The sequence below is a fragment of the Amphiprion ocellaris genome, chromosome 12 (assembly GCF_022539595.1).
Source record: "Amphiprion ocellaris isolate individual 3 ecotype Okinawa chromosome 12, ASM2253959v1, whole genome shotgun sequence".
Classification (NCBI taxonomy): Eukaryota; Metazoa; Chordata; class Actinopteri; family Pomacentridae; genus Amphiprion; species Amphiprion ocellaris.
The window spans coordinates 6,780,901-6,801,999 of record NC_072777.1 but is presented as its reverse complement, the minus strand read 5'-3'; the positions used below and the strand labels follow the sequence as shown (position 1 = coordinate 6,801,999).

Sequence of the window (21,099 nt, the reverse complement as noted above, 5' to 3'; positions counted from 1 at the left end):
GTTGTGTTTTCCTGATTAAGTGGGTGATGCGGTGTGCTCAAGTACAGTTCTTACTGATTTGAACCAAGAAACACTTAGGTGTTGACCCTCTCCACCTCTGACTCACTGATACACAGCAAGTTGTGATGTTAGTGGCTTGTCTCAGAATTAGAATTAGAATGGCTTTATTGTCATTATACATGGCATGACGAAAATATAAATAGCTTCCACTGTACGGTGCACAACAACAACAAATAAGTGATAAAATATCAACATTAAATAATGAAATCAAATATACATATATAACAAAACAATATTAAAAAAGACAATATCTGCAAAGGAGGCCAGATATGTGCAATATGGGAGGTAAATAAATGGAATAAGAACCAGTAGAATATGATTAATATGTTATGAAATTGCACGAAAGCAGCAAAAAGTGACATTGTGCATTCAAGTAGACAGGTGTATGGCGTTCAGGAGTTCTACCATGGGTAGAAAATGTTCTTAAGCCTGTTTGTCCTGCATTTTGAGGATCTCCTTCCTCAGGTCCACTATCTCTCTCTTTGTCTTGTTCACATGGAGTGTCAAGCTGTTGTTTTGACATCACAGCACCAGTTTTCTGCCTTCCTGTGATAGGTTGAATCATTGTTAAGACCCTGCAAATTTTACAGTGTGAATATTCACATTTGTGGCAACGTATTCATAAGTGTGGAGTGTGTTCAGCACGGGACTAAGTACACGATCTTGAGAGGTGCCAGTGTTAATTGCAAGTGTCCTGGAAGTGATGTTTTCAATCCTGACGCATCCAGTCGCAGAGTCGGTGTTCAGTGTGAAGTTAAACAGTTTTAATAGGAATATAATGGGGGTGACTAAATGCAACACAGAACAGCATTTGGATACAGGTGTCCCTATTTTCCAGGTGGAAGACGTCGGTGTGTAGAGCAGTTCAGACAGCATCTATGATAGATTTTTGAGGCAGTGACAAACAGATAAAGGTCCAGTGTGAGGTGAAGTGTGGATTTGATGTGTCCCATTATAATGACAGTATATTAGATTATCAGCGACCCTAAGGCACAAGTATGTAAATACACTGATCAGCCACAACATTAACGTCTCCTGCCTATTATCCCGTAGATTGACTCTGATGAAAGCACAGTACTGTTGAAAGATTACTCTGTTTGCCCAGTTAAAGGATAAGAATTTGATCTAGTCCCCCTTTTAGTATTCTGAGGTATTGTGTAGATCCCCCTTGTCCCATCAAAACAGCCTTGACCAATAGGGGCATGGACATGGGACCTCTGTCGGTGTCCGGTGGTTTCCACCAGCAGATCCTTTGGGTCCTTTGGGTTGTGCCTTAGGGTATTCGGGTTATTTTGGCACATTCTGCAGATTCTTGATCGGATTAGGATCTGGAGAGTTTGTAGTTTGGGTCAACACCTTGGGCTCTTTCCGGAGTTCTTTGAGCTTTTGGCCACTGCTATCTGGGAGTTTCCTTGCCGATTGTTGTGGTTGATTGATGTAAGCATATGGAATACATTTAAGCAAAAGAAAAAGAGTAATATATTTGCCTGTACCACCGACCCTAACGTTGTTCTAGACTAAGTACCACACAGATGGTTCAGGGATCCAAAGGTGTTAACCCGGTCTTAAAACTCCCCAGATCCCAATCTGGGGATGTACACAATATTAGGCAGGCGGTGTTAAAGTTGTGATTGATTGGCGTATTACTTGCACACAGACTACAGATGTAAAGCGACTTGTTGGGCTGCCTCTGGCAAAAACGTCTCTTCTCTTTCTCAGAGGTAAATGTACTTTTAAGATTGTCTGAGACAAATACGTGCCACAAACTGAATCAGACTAACTCAAACTGGTTAGTGGGTGTTCAGAACAGCAGAAATAGCAAAAAATAATAAAGATAGATTTCAACATCTACCTTCTGCTGCTACAAATGTTAGTACAAATGCAAGCTCACTGAAGAAATCATCTCATTTTGAACACTGGCCTTCATAAAACTAAGGTTGCCTCAGAGAAGATTTGAATCTTCTGATTTGCTTTCTGCTTTAAAGGAACATTTCCCCAACATTACAAAAAGGCTGCCAGGTTTGAAAATATCACTTTAATCTCACTTTCCACATCTTCTCACAGAGGATTAACTCAACCGCTGGGATGATTTCTTCCTCCAGCACAGCTCTTCCTCTGAGAGATGTTTGTATGATTTAAAAGACATTCTGTAGTCTTTACAACTCATGACAATATAAATCTTTAATTCAAGAATGGAAAACACTGTAGTCTCTACAACGTTTGGAAAAACGCATTAATCTGTTGATTTATTGAAAAAAATTCAGGCATTCACTTGAAAAGTAGGATAGAATCAGACTGCATGTATTAGTCCACACAGCACTCAAGGCTTTGGTTGCACGAGCATAAAAAATTAGAATTATGTGAGCAGGGAAGCATCAAGTTATTTATGACCTCATTCAGTTTAGACAGAAGAGATGAAGTGTAATTCATGATTAGACAGTTTAATCACCCGAAAGCTGCATTTACGTGTATTTAAATTTGCTTTTTTCCTGGAGTTTTGTTTTGTGCAGTTTCTGTAATGGTTGTATAATTTCAGAAAAATTGACTGAGGTTTGGAGAAAATGTGTAATTTTCCTCTAATGTCTTTCTTGTGTGAATAAGTAATCTAGCTTCTCATGTATAACAGATGAGGCGAGCTGATAAATGAAACCAAACACTTGGTCATTAATATCAAATTAACTGTCAAATGTTTAACAGCTTCTTTCCTCTAAGGAACATTCAGGCTCCCACATGGCCTCACAGACATTCAGGATCAAAACTGTTTCCAAGTGACAGAAATGGACTACAAAGTGGTTTTTCTCTGCTTCTCTCTGCAGCTGCTGCCGTTCCTGCAGGCAAACCTAACAGGCTTCAAGAAACTGGAGATCCTTAACTTCAGGAAGGGCAGTGTGGTCGTCAACAGCAAGATGAAATTTGCCAAGTCGGTGCCGTACAACATCACTGAGGCCGTCCACTGTGTCCTGGAGGAGTTCTGCTCTGCTGCCTCCAAGAACCTACACATCCAGATAGACACTCACTCTCTGGATGTTGAACCAGGTACAGAAAGGTTTGAATAGCACCAAACATAGACAGGTTGGATTACTTCAAACATTCTTGTGTATTTTCACAGGGACAAAGTCAGATGGTCAAGATAGTGTTCTACTTCTTAGGTGGACACTGATCTGTCCACTCAGGGTTTTGCAGTGTTGTGATCAAAAAAGATTTCTACTACTGTACTGGGCCAGATATATCCTGATTATTAGTTAAGTCTTCTTTTTAAGGACTCGTATTTTTAAGGACAGCAACTTCTGGGGACAGCACAACAGTAACTTGTGGAAAGATTTCTCTAAGATACCATTCATACAAGAAGCCTTTTCTCTCTTAGAAGCGAAACATAAAATATCTAAAACATGACTTTATATCCTTAATGGCAGCAACATGTTATTTCAGTCTGCAGAAACTCCTGCAGGTTATACTGTTCAGCCAGACACTGGAGTGCTAACTAACTCTGAAAGGCTCACTATAAACAAACTGAAAACCCCCACTGTTCTAGCAGCACTATTGCTACAAAATACCCATAATGCAGCACGCTTTGTAGAAGACTGAGCGTCATTGGGACTCCATTTGATCACACTTTAAAAATCGATTTTCTAGAAAAAAATTCTCATATTCTGGGCCAACATTATATAGTTAACATTTTTTTCTTTTCTAATTCGACTGTCTCAAATTGGTAACACAAAATCAGTAAGTGGAACTACAATGATCATTTAGACTACAATGTCAGCATTGAATTCAAGTGGTAAAATCTAAGCAGCAAGTTATATGTCTCATGATCCTTATTGTATGCAGTTGTACTTTTATAACATAACACGCTACGGGAAAAAGGTTGAAGGACTTTTGGCAGCTGCAACATAGTGGTGGTTAATGATGTCTCATGATATCTCTTTATACATGAGATAAAACACAAAACAGCATCTAACAGTAAGTCACACTGTAGTAACAGCAGTGCTTCTTTGTATGCAGCTCGGAATCTATAAGCTTTTTTATTGTAATATTCTCCACAGATGAGTTTGAGGCAGGGAGCAGAGATCACAAACACATTAAAATAGACTCAGTAATTAGGTCTATACGTCAAATCCACCAACACACAGTGGGATCGTAGAGAACATTATAGGGCTGAAATAAAAGGGATGAGGACAAGAAGTGAGTTGCAGAGTGGAGAAGTGCCGCTGCAACATCTGTTGTCTTGGAGGCAGATCATTGTGTTTCAGCAAAATCTTGACTGAGGTTTCTGCGCCAACAGCTGTGTTGTACAGAAGGTTTGTACGTACAGAATGCTTAATACTGCACGTAGATAAATACATGAAGTACTTTATTGATCCCCTAAGGGAAATTGGAAAAAACGTGTGTCAGCCAAGAGATGGAAAGAGTAGTTAGATGATTGAATTGAAGTAGCTGTCAAAGCATTCAAAGCTGCTTTAATCAATATTTTTAACAATCGATCAAATTGCTTTGTTTGTCAAAGCGGTTTCTCACAGTGATGAACCCAGAGAGAATTAACACCTGTGCTTCACTTCCACTCGGCTCAACAAAGTGTTAGAGCTTCTTCAACTTCATTGTTTTCATTTCAAAGCCCACAGCTTTACTGTCTGGATCAGTCTCAGTGTTTCTAGCAGCACATACACTGTTGTAGTACTTGAATTTAACTACATTTTTGTGTGCTTCTTTGCATGTGCATCCCTTCTTGGGTATGTAGCTTTGATGTCCTTAAACATGAACGCAACCAGACCGTAGGGGCCAGAAAGTGAGATCAGCAGCAGCTTTGTTTCACCACAACTGTGGAAAGTTTGAAAGAAAGTCATAGAGTTTGTTCGGCTGGGAAACTGTCATGTTGCTGCTGACATTTTCTTTGCGCTGATCTTAACATGGACAACATCGTAACGCATCGTGCACAAGCACGCAACAGAAGCAAATCTATAAATATGTGTTGGTAAAACAAGAAAATCAGTTGTTTGAAAAAAATAACTGGTGAAGACAGTGAAATGTTTCGCCCCTTAAGAACCAGATATTTATCCTAGGAGTTGGTGGAGACCAGAGCAGAGCCCAAAGGAGAGGAATCATGTTTATCAATAGGCAACACACCTGTTGTATGTAAAGGCAACTGTTGGCTCATAAAATCACCATATCCTCTTTTATTCGGCCATGATATGCCAGTGTTGTGTTTGCAGCTTGTTGCACTGCTCCCAAGTGACCCCAAAAATATCAGCAACTTCAAGTGTATGTCAGGGACACTTTGGGGAAAATAATTCTGCACTCATACATAATATTACTTTACTGTGAGATTCTTAACCACCTCGTCCACTTGTTGGCTGAAAACATCTGTCTGCTGTTGCTGGGAAGGAGTTTTTTTAGTCTCCCTAAATACAGTATGATGGACATTTAGTAAATTGTGGTCCCTTTTAGAGGAAACTACTACAAGGATAAGTGACTAACATGCCAGCATGTGTAGAATATTCAGGTTGTCTGTCAGCTCTCTGCGTCACTCATCACTTCTGACTCCAAAAAAAAAGAAATTCGCTATGTCCATCTTTCATATACAGGCTATGAAGACTAATGAACCAAATCAGTAAATGTGATTAAAAAACCACACTAATAAAGTCAGAGTGGCCTAAAAGCTGTAAAGGATGTGATAATTCTCTGCGGTCTCTTCTATTACATGCAGTGGTGACCTTAAAATATTGACTGATGCAGGGTTGAGTAAATCACTTAAATAGTGAGGCTAATACTGGGTTTTGTTTGACAATTCCAGTAAATATACCACTTATTGGATTTTTAATATACATACTCTATAAACATAGAGTTTAATTCCTAATTTTGTATGATTGTAACCAAGACAAATACAGAATAGGACACTAACAAAAGGAGGACCTTAAGCATATTTGGACAGACATTTCCTGTTACCTAGCAGGAACGTATACTGAAAATAGTGTATATGTGATAGGACAAATGACAGATGTGGGGCTCTTTTTCTATCTGTTCATCCATGTTGACCCAAGAATAAACCTTCATTGACACACATACAGACGTATACATGAAACATACATGCAGATGTATGTTTGATTTACAGATTGATGCTGAGCACACACTGTGGAATATAAACATGGTGTACATTTCATCAGTGAATCCCTCCAAACATGCTAATTTCCCCGGAGTGTAACTGACGTTTAGTCTCGGAAGCCGTCCACGCCAGAGGCTAAATCTTAAAATTCACTGCAGACTACAAGCTGAGGATCTCATTAAAATCAAACGCTCCTCGGCACCTCCCGGAGAGAGGAGGATGGTTAGAGGGAGGCGTGGATGCACTCTTCATGAATACTAATATCGACCATGTTTTTCTCCCTCTTCTCCTTGCAGCCGATCAGGCGGATCCCTGCAAGTTTCTGGCTTGCGATGAGTTTTCTCGCTGTGTGGTGAACGGCCGGACGAAGGAGGCTCAGTGTCTGTGCGAGCCGGGCTTCCTGTCAGTGGACGGCCTGCCCTGCCAGAGTCTGTGTGTCCTACAGCCAGACTACTGCCAAGGAGGGGAATGTCACATAGTTCCCGGACATGGAGCTGTGTGCAGGTAAATAATTGCATACAGGGCTTGTGGGGTGTTGAGTATCAGGCATAAGCTGATCTGTGGGACTCCTCCAATGGCAGCTGCAGAAAATCAGCGCTGAAATGTGTAACCAGAGTTGAATACAGAAACAATGTACTCCATTTGTAGGTAGGTCTATAAAATGTGACACAACGGTGAAAGATAGCTGTTGTAAGTCCAGTGTGGCATTTTTTTTTAGGTAACTATGATGTATGACCAAGAAATGCAGAAAATTATTACAGCTGTGAAGTGGAATTCACAAAATGTTTGGCAAAGATTACAGAAATGGCTTATCAATTAACAAAACAGTTGCTGGCTAATTGTTCAACCAGCTTTAAATGACACATTGGAACTATACATTATATCCAACATTAACAGCATGTCCTCTGCAGAGGTGGTGGCCTAAGAGTGGTCAGAGACAGACTTAAAACATTAAAAATCATGATATCCAGAACAACACAGACCACACTGTAGCAGTCGAGATTTGACAATATTTCCTGATTATCGGTATTGTCACTTTACTAACTGATTACTGATAATATAAATTAAAAGAGGTACTTTGGCTTTGATGCAGCCATCTCTCTGTAATTACTCAGTGGTCTCAAGCAATGCTCCGCCCACAGCTCTCTCTGACTGGCTGTTGCATGTCACCAGTAACAGCTAATCAACATAGAAAGTTACTGTTTATAGACAGAACAATTGAGTGCATTTGCAAATCAGAGTGTATCTGTGAATTAGCAGAGCTGTGTTTAGAAGGTGAGGTAATTCACGTAATCGTAAAGTACAGCTGGAACTTATTTTGCTGACGGTGCTAGGCTAAGGCTACCGCTAGGAGTTTTGCTGTGCCTCTTGTCTGTGGCGAGCGCCATCTGGTGCACCTGTAGCATCTTTCCAAAGTAAGATTAACTTTAACACTGTGTTCTAACTGACAGACACATATCTCCAGCAACGACTTAACCAGCAAAAACTGAAGAAGAAACACGAGCTGTCGCCATAAATAAGGAAGTTAGGTACGTTAGTAGTGGCTAAGGCTATGCTAACGACTAACAGCTAAGTTAGGAGGCTGCCATGGATTACCCCAAAAAACTGTCTGGAGAACAATAATTAATAATGCTTTAAGATCTGGACCTAAGTGGCCAATAAAAGTAATAGAACAGAGAATCAGAAAATACAGAAAAACAGCAGATGTAACTGCAGGAGACAAACTTATCAAACTCAAAGAATCAGTCTCACCATAAACAGACAAGAACGTCAAAGCATCACGTGACACTATGATGTCACCTCCCCTATTTCTATTGTACATATTCAGTCACAGTAATTATTATTAATGAAGTAACCTAGTTATGAATAAGTTCCCTGCTATCATATGCTGCTGCAGTAGAACATTTAATGTAGTATATCGTATAATGATTATCTGTCTTTCTTGATGACCAATTATCACCATTGGTCTCATCCCTGAAAAGCTGTGTTGGTTGATCTCAAAACTAGATTTTATGAGTATACATGGCTTCTTTTTAGTCCATAGCATGGAGTATTAACAATTACTGAAGGCAGTAACAGTTGCTGGTTTACGTAGCTGCTTATGTTTGACAGAATAATGTGGTCTGTGTGAAATAAAGTGTTGTTGTACTGAAAGTTGTACAGTGAATCAGCACTGGTGTTGAAAATTTTCAACAGACACCAAACCGTAAATAGAAACTTGCATCAGCATGTTGCCTCGGTTCTCATTCTCCACCTGAAGGTGTTTGTACAGCTCCAGTACTCCGAGCCAGAGACCTGCAGGTTGGTTTGGGTCCTGCCATCCTCCGAGTTGTTTTACATTTTTACAACAACACCTGGAGACAAATAAACCGCCTCTCATTAAAAGTATTGTCACTTTAGTCACTGAAACCATCTGCTACAAAACAAAAAATGTGTTAGTATCTCGGCCTCCTGCTGCATTTCTACATTAAGCCAAGTCCTGCAACAGAAACACAAACAGTGGCAGCAGCTAAAGTATCTCACTGTAGAGTAATTAAACAATGTGATACATTTGGTAATTTACATGGACGAAGCAGGGAATGCTGACCTATTGTAATCGCGAAAAAAGTATTTGTGAGCTGCACCATACCTTTTGGGAGAGCTCACTTTTATCACTTATTTGATAAACACATGAAAGTTGCTACTGCTGCCTGGTCTTAGCATCATCGAGGGTTAACTTTGTTCTTCTGTTTTAATGCGGTTTGCATCAAGAATGTTGTTTTTGTTTGTTTGTTCTAACTTTGAGTTAAAGTGAGTGAAGTTTATGATATTGAACTGTTAGGCTCTGGTGGTTGTGGCAAGCACAGCATGCATGCAAATATCTTTATAAAAGTCAGTTGGGGATGAATCATTCACCAATAATACACCTGTAATGGGGTAATTTTACACAAACAGAAAAGCAGAAATATTCAGAATTTCACAAGTCATGGTTTTCGGAAAGATAATTATCTATGCACCGCTTAATCCTCATTAGGGTCGCGGGGGGGCTGGAGTCTATCCCAGCTCACTGAGGGTGAAGGTAGGAGACACCTAGACAGGTAACAGTCTATCACAGGCCAGGACGTGAACCAGGGAACCTCTAACTGCAATTAAACAGTGCTCACCACCGAGCCACTGTGCAGCCTAGGAAAAATCATGTCTCATTAAAAATAGCTGACCTTCTGCAGGTTTTCCTGTAGTTCACATTATGAGAACAGTGTGGGTCAACAGTCACAGTTCGTTTAATATTAACATTTGCAAGAAGGTCGGATTACCCATTTCAAATCTGGTGTCTTGATTATATGTTGTCTAATTTTTAATATAGATATGTGTGTTATCTGAGGGAGTCTGTCATGGTAGTGGAACCAGAGGCTTTACAATAATGTGAATTTCTTTAGACATGCAGGATGAAATGGTTCTATGTAAAGGCTCATGATACCTTCAGTTTAAACACTTTACTTAAGTAGTCCTTAAACTTTTAAAACTTTATAATTACCGTCACTTTGGGTTTACACAAGAAATGTTAGCATAAAATATATCATATGCATCTTTTAACTGCAAAAACAGAAGTTTTGAACACTGGCATAAACATATTAAATGTCCATAGCCTTGTTTAACAAAGATCCGTACATTTGTCAAACGCTCATATTGCTTGAAAGCCTAATTAATATCATGGTTCATTAACTGTCATCTCACAAGGTGAGCACTTGGTCCTTCTGAGATTTTATTGAATTATGAAACTTTAACTGAATTGAAGTTATTGCTGGGACTGTTTTAATAAACTGCCTTGTGGGGAGCTGTGGTACTTTTAAAGCTGTGACATTTATAGATGACAACACTGTATTTTTCTGTGGAGGATTAATCCACATCTGGTGCTCGAGTGAGTATTTATGGAGGCAGGATGGTGTGTGTCAGAACAAATTTCAGTGTGTGTGTGTGGTGATGAAGGAACATGTCAGTCACTGGAACACTGATGTGTTTTTAATAGTTTTTGACAAAAATTGAGTTTGCTGCCACAGAGGAATAATCAGGCTTTGAAACACACACAATGCTTGTTAGTTGGATAAATATGGCTTGCATGTTCTTATGGGATGCGTTGACAGTCAGAAAACTATAGAAAATATCCAGAGTTATCCATTGAAGGACTTTCTGAGCTATTTTGACGTTTTCTGTGAAAATATGTAGAAGACCCTCTTAATGTTGCATTTAAATGACCCAAACACACGTGGACATCTGAGAGACACTGCTGTCCTGCATCCCTAAGATCCCCCATAGCATTCAGATTTTGTTACTGTCTATGGCACTTCTGCTAGAAGGTCAACGGGCCCCAGAGCAATATATCAGGCTGTCCCTTTACAAAGGCCAGATATGTATCTCACATGCTAGGTAAGAAAACTAAAATGTTTCAGTATATAGTACATGTACAGTACCACCATGTCCTGCATCAGTGTTATGTCCTTGTTGGGGACACATTACGGGCACATTAAAATAAAGGTATGTGGTCAAAAGCATCCTAAACCGACTTGACAAGCGGTTTGAGTGAGTACATTGCGATGTGTCTTGATGGTCATTCACACTTGCGTTGTTCACTTGGGAACCGAATGCTTAAACTGCATTTTAAACACAGTGTAAACAGGGCCTAAATATGCTCTAAACCAGAGATTTGAGGGGGGGCGTGAAGCTTTGTCTGTTCTGAGGCTGTGATGTTATAAAAAATAGATTTTTACATTCTGGATAAAATCAGAGTAACAGACTCACTGTGTCATCACAAGTCTACCTATAAAACATTTTTAAAACACATTTATTTGGTCTTTCTTCAAAAATCCTTTGCTTCTTCGATGGCCACACCTCCTTGATCTTTCAACTTCTCACCACGCTTTCTTCAGGTTGGCACGTAGTTCATCCCGATTCATTAGTTTGTGTGCAGTTAGAAAATTACTGACAGAAACGGTGTCTGAAAAACGCAAAACGGGTGAAGATTCATCAGTACCTAAAAACTCCGGCTATACCTCGAGAGTTACCTTAAATTTGGTTTTATTAAAGGACAAGACAGAATTATGTTATTTGTAGTGAAATGCTCGGAAATGACAGCATGAAGCCAGCGAATTATGGCGACGTCAGGAAACAAAACACAGTTCAGTAAAGTCGGAAAGATACTCACAGATTCGGACTTCCGGCATCAATAACTCATTAAATATACATTTTCAAAACATAAACAATGCCTCTTTGTTTATGGGGATGGGGTGCAGCTTACAGAGGGGCTCCAAGCCAAACAGGTTGGGAACCACTGCTCTAAACTATGATCACTAAATGGAAATATATTCAGTGGTGGTTTTGGTAAGGAACATAGAATAGCAACAGATTTATCTCTTAACAAACACTGTTTTTTTGACCTCACTGCAGATGTCTTTTCCTCTTTTTCCTGTTTTTATAGCTGTTTATTAGTGACATTAATTGGCCAAAGGACACGGCAGCTTTCTAACAGATGAAGCTAAATGAACCTGTTGACAGCTCAGTCTGACTAATGCCAGGATCTAAGTTAGTTTCTCTTATATCTGTCCACTTCCTTTAACTCTTGATCCTCTTGTCGCTGTACATGCATGGATGGACTAGAGCTGAAGCAAGTGTGTAGAAAGAGTTATTTGATAATTAAGTGTTCAGGTCCTGTTTCAGCTACATTTGCAGTGTAGCTGTACACATAAGAATGTTCAATATTGGAGAGGCAAGTGGAAGGAATTCCATGAAATTTTGGCAAAACACCAAGGCCTCTAGAAGATGAATCCTGCTGACTTCAATGTTTTCCTGACTGTTCCAGTAGCTAAATTCCATCCATTATCTATACACCGCTTAATCCTCACTAGGGTCGCGGGGGGAGCTGGAGCCTATCCCAGCTGACTCGGGCGAAGGCAGGGGACACCCTAGACAGGTCGCCAGTCTGTCGCAGGGCTACATATATAGACAAACAAGCACTCACACATTCACACCTACGGGCAATTTAGAGTAATCAATTAACCTCAGCATATTTTTGGACTGTGGGAGGAAGCCGGAGTACCCGGAGGAAACCCACGCATGCACAGGGAGAACATGCAAACTCCATGCAGAAAGATCCCGGGAAAGCCGGGACGTGAACCAGGGATCTTCTCGCTGCAAGGCGAAAGTGCTAACCTAAAACATTTGAAAAAACAAACATTAAAAAGACAAAACATTTTGAAATCAAATCAGATATTAGAAAAGAATAAAAGTTGAGAAGAGTAAAACTAAACATTTAAGAAGAATCAAACTAAAGACAAAACATTTGAAAAGACCAGTTAGACTTTAGAAGATCAAATTAAACAGAAGAGACAATAAAATGATCAAAAAGAGCAAAAACAGATAAAGGTCTTTCTTTTGCGTTTTCTAGTCTGAAATGAAAACATCAGCTTGTTTCTTCAAACATTTCCTCTTTCTATGTTCTTGGTTTGATTGTGGACAGATTTACTAAGTGCTCCTTTAAGAAAACTGCTTTCCAGATAAAGTCTACTAGTAGTTGAAGGCATGGATCAAACTAATGTTACCTTCTGATCTCCACAAACTTTACTGTTCAGTGAAGAGAATCAAAGTTTGTTGAGGATTTCTAAAAAACCCACAGGTGAAGGTCTGAGAAGAACTCAGATGGATGATCTAAATGTGAAATCAAGACTCATGGTCACAAGTTTTAAGGCTTCTGTTAACCATAAAGTTCAAACTAACAGAAGTACTGAGAACCCTTTAAGATTTCAGCCCTCAGACTCTCTGAAGGTTCAAACAGAGAACTACTCAAGAACTTTTAGGATTTCAGTTCTCGAACTGTCTAAAAGCTCAAACTAACAGAGAAGTACTGAGAAACTTTTAAAATTTTAGTCCTCAGACTGTCTGAAGGTTCAAACTAACAGAGAACTACTCAAGAACTTTTAAGTTTTCAGTCCTCAGACTGTCTGAAGGTTCAAACTAACAGAGAAGTACTCAGGAACTTAGAAGATATCAGTCCTTGGACTGTCTGAAAGTTAAATCTAACAGAGAACTACTGTGAGACTTAGAAAATTTCAGCCCTCAGACTGTGTGAAAGCTCAGGTCCTTAGGACTCGGGAGGTGTGGAGGCTTTGGAAAGTCTTGGAACTGAGGGTTCAACCCTCCAGCACAAAGGCTGAAGTCCAGCCTCCTGAGAAAAACGGTCGAGTCGAGACTCAAGTTAAAAAAAAAACACTCGATGACAAAAAATAGATGATAAATGCGCAATAAAAAGAAGCTTTAGTATCTGAGCGAATAGCTCAGGGGTAAGACGAAAGACTACCAACTGGAAGGTAGCCGGTTCAAGACCCACCACCGGCAGTTTTCTTTCTTTGTCTTTGTCAGGATTTTGAGAAAAATTTAAGACGGATCTGGTCTTGAACCAGCACCCTGCAGCTCCACAGACAAACTCTTAACTCACTGAGCTACAGATCAGACAAAAAGACATAAATTCGTCGTCCCTTTGGCATCGTAGTTTCTCAAGTGACCACATGGGTGGAGCCAAGGTGGAGTCTGGGTGGAGTCAGGGCGGAGAGTAGGCGGGGAGGTGGGTGGCAGCCTCCCCCCTCTACTCCCCCGCCTCCCCCCACCACCCACCACACCTTCCCCCGCCCCACGAGTTCTTCGAGTCTCCACGAGTTCTTCGAGTCTCCACGGGTTTTCCCGAGTTTCTGGAGTTTCCACCAGGTCCGAGGCAGAACAAGTTGTCATGAAGAGGTGTTGAAGTCAGCCAGGATGGACTGACTTTTTACAGCGACTAGAAGGAAGACGACTAGAAGAGCAGATCTTTAACCACCATCCATAAAATCCATGGAGTCGGCTCCAGAGAAATGAAGGGAGGTCAACTTTTATCAACCTCCATCCAGATGTTCAACTTCATATCTTTAGTTTGACATTTTTAGCACCACACAAACCTTTAGTATCACACTTTATTATCATTTATTAGGACTTTCATGGAATCCACCAGCAGATATACTTTTTGTTGACAAACTTTATTCTTGTCGTCGTGGGACTGCAGTATTTAAAACTCTTCCCTTCTATTTGACCTCATGTTTACTAGTTTTAGTGGAGAAAGTTATTTTAATTGTCCATTAGTCTCTTAAAAACCAAACAGTAAATTGGATTAGTCAAGAGGTTTAAATTTCTTACTTTGTCATATTTTAAATATGAGAGTTAGCTTTAGCTGAGCCAAATAACATGTGGGACGCTAACCTAGCAAACATTTCAGACTTTTCTCTGTGAATTCTGAGAAATAATTTCCTATTTAATGACAGAGCTACACATCTTAACTCAGTTTCATTAAAACAGACTCTAATTCAGAGTCATCCATCCATATTAAAGCGCAGTTACCCAAAATGTTTGTTGCATGAGCTCCAACAAAACCTGTCCAGGTAGAAGGCCACTTTGACAAACAGGAAGTGGAAGAATCCAAGCAGATTTATAGAAGGGGGAACCGGACTGCACTAAGTGTGGTCGAGTGTAGAGGGGTGTTTTGTGGGTTTTTAAGGGTGATAATGATTATTAGTGAGACATTTGAAGTAGATATTCATTTGCAGTAAATGAAAGTATTTAAAATCTTGGAGTTAAACTTAGAAGAACACAAACTAACAGAAAACTTTGTTGATACGTTTTTGTTTTGTTTACAGGTGTTAAGTTAACCCTTTAACATCCTCACCAAGAAAAAGGCAATGAAAAAATTATTTCTTTATATTTCTTATGTCTTTTGGGCACTAATAACAACAATCAATGGTTTTTTTATGAAGAGACCCAGCAATTTTTAAAATACTGACCTCTACCAAATGGTTGAGAAAAATTATTTCACCCTTTTAAATCTTTTTTTTTTTTACATTTCAAATGATACATTTGTGTTCAGCAACTCCTGAGGCACCATAATATGCCAAAAGTATTACTTTACCTTTGAAAATCACAGCAAACAGAGGCCTCATGTGAGGAGTGATTTTGCTCATGCTAACTTCCTGTGAGCAGACTAACTTGCTCTGCATGCTATTTCAAAACAGTGACATCTATTGGACTTTTTTTTGTATAATGTACCTTAGAGTGGTACCTAATGAGGGGTAGAGATGGCTGAAACAGGTGGATTGAAGTAAAACATATTTGTCAATAAGATTTAGTGTTGAAAAATGACATTTTTCGACAGTATACTATGGCTTTGTTTTTAATACCAAAATTCATGATGATCTTTTTTTCAAAGAAAACCTTTCTGGAGTGTTTTTCATGGCCTCCTTTACATTATTTCTTCATATGGCATGTTTTCACAACATGTTGAAAAATGACATTTTTCGACATAGTATACTATGGCGTTTTTTTGGCGCCAAAATTCATGATGATTTTTTTTCAAAGAAAACCTTTCTGGAGTGTTTTTCACAGCCTGCTTCACATTATTTCATCATATGGCACGTTTTCACAACATGTTGAAAAATGACATTTTTCGACATAGTATACTATGGTGTTTTTTTGTGCCAAAATTCATGATGATTTTTTTTTCAAAGAAAACCTTTCTGGAGCGTTTTTCACGGCCTCCTTTACATTATTTCATCATATGGCACGCTTTTACAACATGTTGAAAAATTGCATTTTTTTTTCGACATAGTATACTATGGCATTTTTTTTTTGCGCCAAAATTCATGATGATTTTTTTTCAAAGAAAACCTTTCTGGAGTGTTTTTCACAGCCTGCTTTACATTATTTCATCATATGGCATGTTTTCACAACATGTTGAAAAATGACATTTTTCGACATAGTATACTACGGCGTTTTTTTGCGCCAAAATTCATGGATTTTTTTTTCAAAGAGAACCTTACCATAGTGTTTTTCATGGCCTCCTTTACATTATTTCTTCATATGGCACGTTTTTACAACATGTTGAACAACTGCATTTTTTTTCGACATAGTATACTATGGCGTTTTTTGGACGACATGCTATACTATGACGTTTTTTGGACCAAAGGCTATACTATGACGTTTTAAGAGCGACATGTTATACTATGACGTTTTTTGAGCGACATGCTATACTATGACGTTTTTTTAGCAACATGCTATACTATGATGTTTTTTGGACGACATCCTATAGTATGACGTTTTTTGAGCAACATGGTATACTGTGACATTTTTTGAGCGACATGCTATACTATGACGTTTTTTGAGAACGCCACCGAGCCTCGGCCCAGTCGGCCGCCTGTCTGTGGGTGTTTGAGTGCGTGAGAGGTTTGTGGATGCATGTGAACGTGTCTGTATTGAAACAGCAGCTTTTGAGTCAGTAACGCCACTAAAAGTGAAGAGCTCCTTTATTTGTGACTTCCACGAAAAAAACTGATGAAAATACGTTTGCCACGGTTCTGACTGATAACAGATTATTAAATAATGAAAATAATCTTTTAAATATTCCTTTAAACAATCCTTTTAGGTCTACATTTCCTTTACACTGACTTCTTGGTATATGTACAAGTATTTTGGGTGGAATATACCATTAAGCCCAATGTTCAAGGGTTCTTCTGGGAATATACCATTAAACCAACCTTTTAGGTAAATGTTCCAAGATTCTGGGTAGAATATACCATCAGATCAACCTTTTAGGTCTACATTGGAAGATTTTAGAGTAGAATATTACTCCAAACCATCCTTTAGGTCTACATTTAAGGTGGAATACTCCTTTACACCAAGATTTTTTTGGTCTACATTGAAGGATTTTAGGTGGAATATTCCTTTGAACGAACTTTTTAAGTTTATGTTCAAGGATGTTGGGTGGAATATACCATCAGACCAACCTCCAAGGTCTACAGTAGTGAATTTTAGGTGGAATATACCATTAAACTCACCTTTTAGGTCTACATTGGAGGATTTTAGGTGGAATTTTCTTTCAGTCTGTCTTTTAGTCTACATGTAAGGATGTTTAGGATGGTATATTCTTCCAAACCAACTTCTCAGGTCTACATTTCAGGTGGAATATTCCTCCATACTAACTTTTTTGGTCGACATTGAAGGATTTTTTCTAAACCACCCTTTCGGGTCTATATTTGAGGTTTTAGGTGGAATATTCCTTTTAACCAGCCCATCAGGTCTCTTTGAGGATTTTGGATGGAATACTCGGTTAAACCGACATTTTAGGTGCATGTCCAAGGATTTTTGGTGGAATGTTCCTTTGAGGTGGATGTGTGAGGACCTTGTAGGTGGAATACTTCCTGAAACCAACCTTTTAGGTCAACATTCAAAGATTTAAGGTGAAAAATTCCTTTAAACCAACCTAAATTTCATGTTTTGATCATTATCAAGTGAGAACCCTCAATCCAGACTCCTCATAATGATGTTTGAGATTTATGCTGCTGTTATTTGTTTAGTCCAGACTAAATGACAGAAATCCACAACTGTAATTTTATTTCAGGACTCGGTTATTAAATGTCAGAACAATCCATGTGACTCTAAAAACTCAACAGCTGTACAAACTCTAAGATTAAACTCTCCACAAGGATCCAAAATAAGCTGGACTTCTACATGAGAGCTTCAATTATTCTTCATCTCCTTCCTGAAAAGTTTGGTCAATAGAAAAGACTAATATTTTCAGCTGAACTAAAGACAGACTTTGTGATTTTTCTGCTCACATGTTGTGTTGTTGTAAACTTACTCTTTCAAATAAATATCCTCCTAACCCCCTGGAAACCAGCGTTTGTCCTGTTTTTGTGTTGCTCCTCAGCGACCCTAGACAGCCGGGTCCTAATGTTTTTTGAGCAACACACTATACTATGATGTTTTTACAGTGATGGTTCTACTATGGAACCAGTTTGACATGTTCAGGCGTTCTTTGTGTGAAAACTCAGAGATTTCAGGTATCAGAAGGTGGTTTTCAACTTTCTTTGTTAACTTTCTGCTTCAACTTTAAACTAAATTTCCTTCACTAAGCCAGCCCTCTGGACTTCCAGTAAGCTGTGTTCCTATTGGCTGTCCAGGTGGCTGTGTTCCTATTGGCTGTCCAGGTGGCTGTGTTCCTATTGGCTGTCCAGGTGGCTGCTTGGTGTTATCAGGAACACCTGAGCAGCTCAGTGTCTTCCTGCTTTATTTAGCTGCAGACAAACATTTCCTCTGCTTCTGTTCACCACTGAACCGGGTTTGGCTCCATTGCCTTAGTTTGTTCTTTAGCCGTTGGCTTACAGCAGTAAAATAGGCTTTAATGTGTTTCTTGGTGTGTTTTAGGGCTTTGTACTGGATAGTTGTCTTGGTAAATGTGCTTCTTTAGTCACAGTTAGCACATGGTGCTAATGTGTGCGTGATTAGTGGATTTGATGCAGCTGAGTTGTGTCTTCATCTTGGCTGTAGTGAGTCTCTAGAGGTTTTTGATCAGACACATTCTGTATTCTTGGTTGTCCAGAAGGTAAGAGTTCCTGTCCTGATTCTCTGTTCTCAGAGGTTCTCTGGTAGGCTGCAGGAGACTTTAGCGTTTGGGTTGTGCTAGTTTGGTTTTTGTATGGTTTCATTTGGACGACTATCTTGAGGCTCCTCCATGTGGTTTAGTGAGGTTTTCTGTAACAGTTCTACAAAGCAACCTGCAGCAGAAGAGACTTTCAGAGTTTTTAGGAAGTTCTGCAGAGCAGACTTTAGAGCAGCAGAAACATTTGTCAGCAGTTTGAGCAGTAGAAATGAGATGGAAACCTTCTTGACCCGTGTGGTGAGGTCCTGTACCAAGAGTTTGAGCAGGTTGTGAAGAGTCTGTAGTTCTTTGGTCTGAAAGCACAAGAAGAGTCGACTCATTAAAGGAGAAAACAGGAGATATTGTTGGTTCTTCTGTCGCTCTGCAGTTTCCTTAGACTGAATATCAAGTTTATATTTTAAATGATTTACCATGTGAGCCCAAGAAGACTTCAGTAAACTCCCTCCATCCCCTGGACACAACATATTTTATTACCATGTTAAATCTTTTTTTTTGTTTTTTAATGTTTTTGAGTTTGAATCCTAGTTTTAGCATAGTTTCTTCTCTTTGCTTGTTTAGTTTTTTCATCTGTGTAAAAGGTGCTGAACAAATAAAGTTGAATCGATAAACTGAATAATTGACTAACTCATGATTATGACAACAGAAGTATTTTCGTTGTGATTTAAGGGTTTATTTCATTTTTAAGGTTGGGGTTAAAATCTTGACAAAAAAAGATTAAAGAAATAAACTACATAACAAAAAGCAATTAAATCAAAGGGGAAAAAATTAATACAATAAAGCTTTCAAAGAAATGTTTTTGTTAAAAAGTATTTTTTAAATGTTTATGTAAAATATTTTCTCTGTAATTTTTAATAATTTTATGTTAAACATTTTGTTTAATTTCTTACTTACATGGTTTGTATTGTGTTTAATTATCTAATTCAATATTTTGTCAGTTTAATGAAGTTAAACATTAAATAAATTAAATGACATTAAACTGACAAAATATTGAATTAGATAATTAAACACGATACAAACCATGTAAGTATGAAATTAAACAAAATTTTTAACAAAATTATTAAAAATTACAGAGAAAATATTTTACATAATTAAACATTTAAAAATACTTTTTAAACAAGAATAATATTAAACATTTAAAAAATACAAAACATTTAATTAAAAATTTCAATGTTTAATTAGAAAATTAAATCTTAAAGACAATAAAACTTTAAATAAGAATTAAACAGAAAATACAATGAAGCATTTAAAAAGAAAAACATTAAAAGGTGGGAAAACATTTAAAAAGAAAAACAAAGATTTAATCGAAAAAATAAACATTGGGAAAGAAAAGGCAATTTTTCAAACAAGCCGATAAAACATTTGAAAAAACAAACATTAAAAAGACAAAACATTTTGAAATCAAATCAGATATTAGAAAAGAATAAAAGTTGAGAAGAGTAAAACTAAACATTTAAGAAGAATCAAACTAAAGACAAAACATTTGAAAAGACACCAGTTAGACTTTAGAAGATCAAATTAAACAGAAGAGACAATAAAATGATCAAAAAGAGCAAAAACAGATAAAGGTCTTTCTTTTGCGTTTTCTAGTCTGAAATGAAAACATCAGCTTGTTTCTTCAAACATTTCCTCTTTCTATGTTCTTGGTTTGATTGTGGACAGATTTACTAAGTGCTCCTTTAAGAAAACTGCTTTCCAGATAAAGTCTACTAGTAGTTGAAGGCATGGATCAAACTAATGTTACCTTCTGATCTCCACAAACTTTACTGTTCAGTGAAGAGAATCAAAGTTTGTTGAGGATTTCTAAAAAACCCACAGGTGAAGGTCTGAGAAGAACTCTGATGGTGGTCTAAATGTGAAATCAAGACTCATGGTCACAAGTTTTAAGGCTTCTGTTAACCATAAAGTTCAAACTAACAGAGAAGTACTGAGAAACTTTTAGAACTTCAGCCCTCAGACTGTCTGAAGGTTCAAACTAACAGAGAAGTACTCAGGAACTTAGAAGATATCAGTCCTCAGACTGTCTGAAAGTTCAATCTGACAGAGAACTACTGTGGGACTTAGAAAATTTCAGCCCTCAGACTGTGTGAAAGCTCAGGTCCTGAGGACTCGGGAGGTGTGGAGGCTTTGGAAAGTCTTGGAACTGAGGGTTCAACCCTCCAGCACAAAGGCTGAAGTCCAGCCTCCTGAGAAAAACGGTCGAGTCGAGACTCGAGTTAAAAAAAAACTCGAAAACGACAAAAAATAGATGATAAATGCGCAAAAAAAAGAATATTTAGTATCTGAGCGAATAGCTCAGGGGGTAAGAAGACAGACTACCAAGCGGAAGGTAGCCGGTTCAAGACCCACCACCGGCAGTTTTCTTTCTTTGTCTTTGTCAGGATTTTGAGAAAAATTTGGGAAGGGTCTGGTCTTGAACCAGCGACCTGCAGCTCCACAGGCAAACTCTTAACTCATTGAG

At 38.4% G+C, this 21,099-nt stretch overlaps 1 protein-coding gene and 1 long non-coding RNA gene across 7 annotated transcripts in view; both read left to right on the top strand.

Moving 5' to 3' along the window:
* LOC111574551 (interphotoreceptor matrix proteoglycan 1-like) overlaps positions 1 to 21,099 on the top strand; it is a 158,175-nt gene that overhangs the window by 121,599 nt on the left and 15,477 nt on the right. For all 6 annotated transcript variants that reach the window (XM_055015728.1, XM_055015725.1, XM_055015729.1 and 3 more), the window contains 2 exons: positions 2,877 to 3,096; positions 6,454 to 6,661. In XM_055015728.1, coding sequence (XP_054871703.1) covers positions 2,877 to 3,096; positions 6,454 to 6,661 — 428 coding nt within the window. The remainder of the gene's footprint in view (positions 1 to 2,876; positions 3,097 to 6,453; positions 6,662 to 21,099) is intronic.
* Positions 6,668 to 19,253, top strand: LOC129350151 (uncharacterized). Its single transcript, XR_008603437.1, has 2 exons — positions 6,668 to 18,162; positions 18,217 to 19,253. It is a non-coding gene; the product is annotated as an uncharacterized LOC129350151 (long non-coding RNA).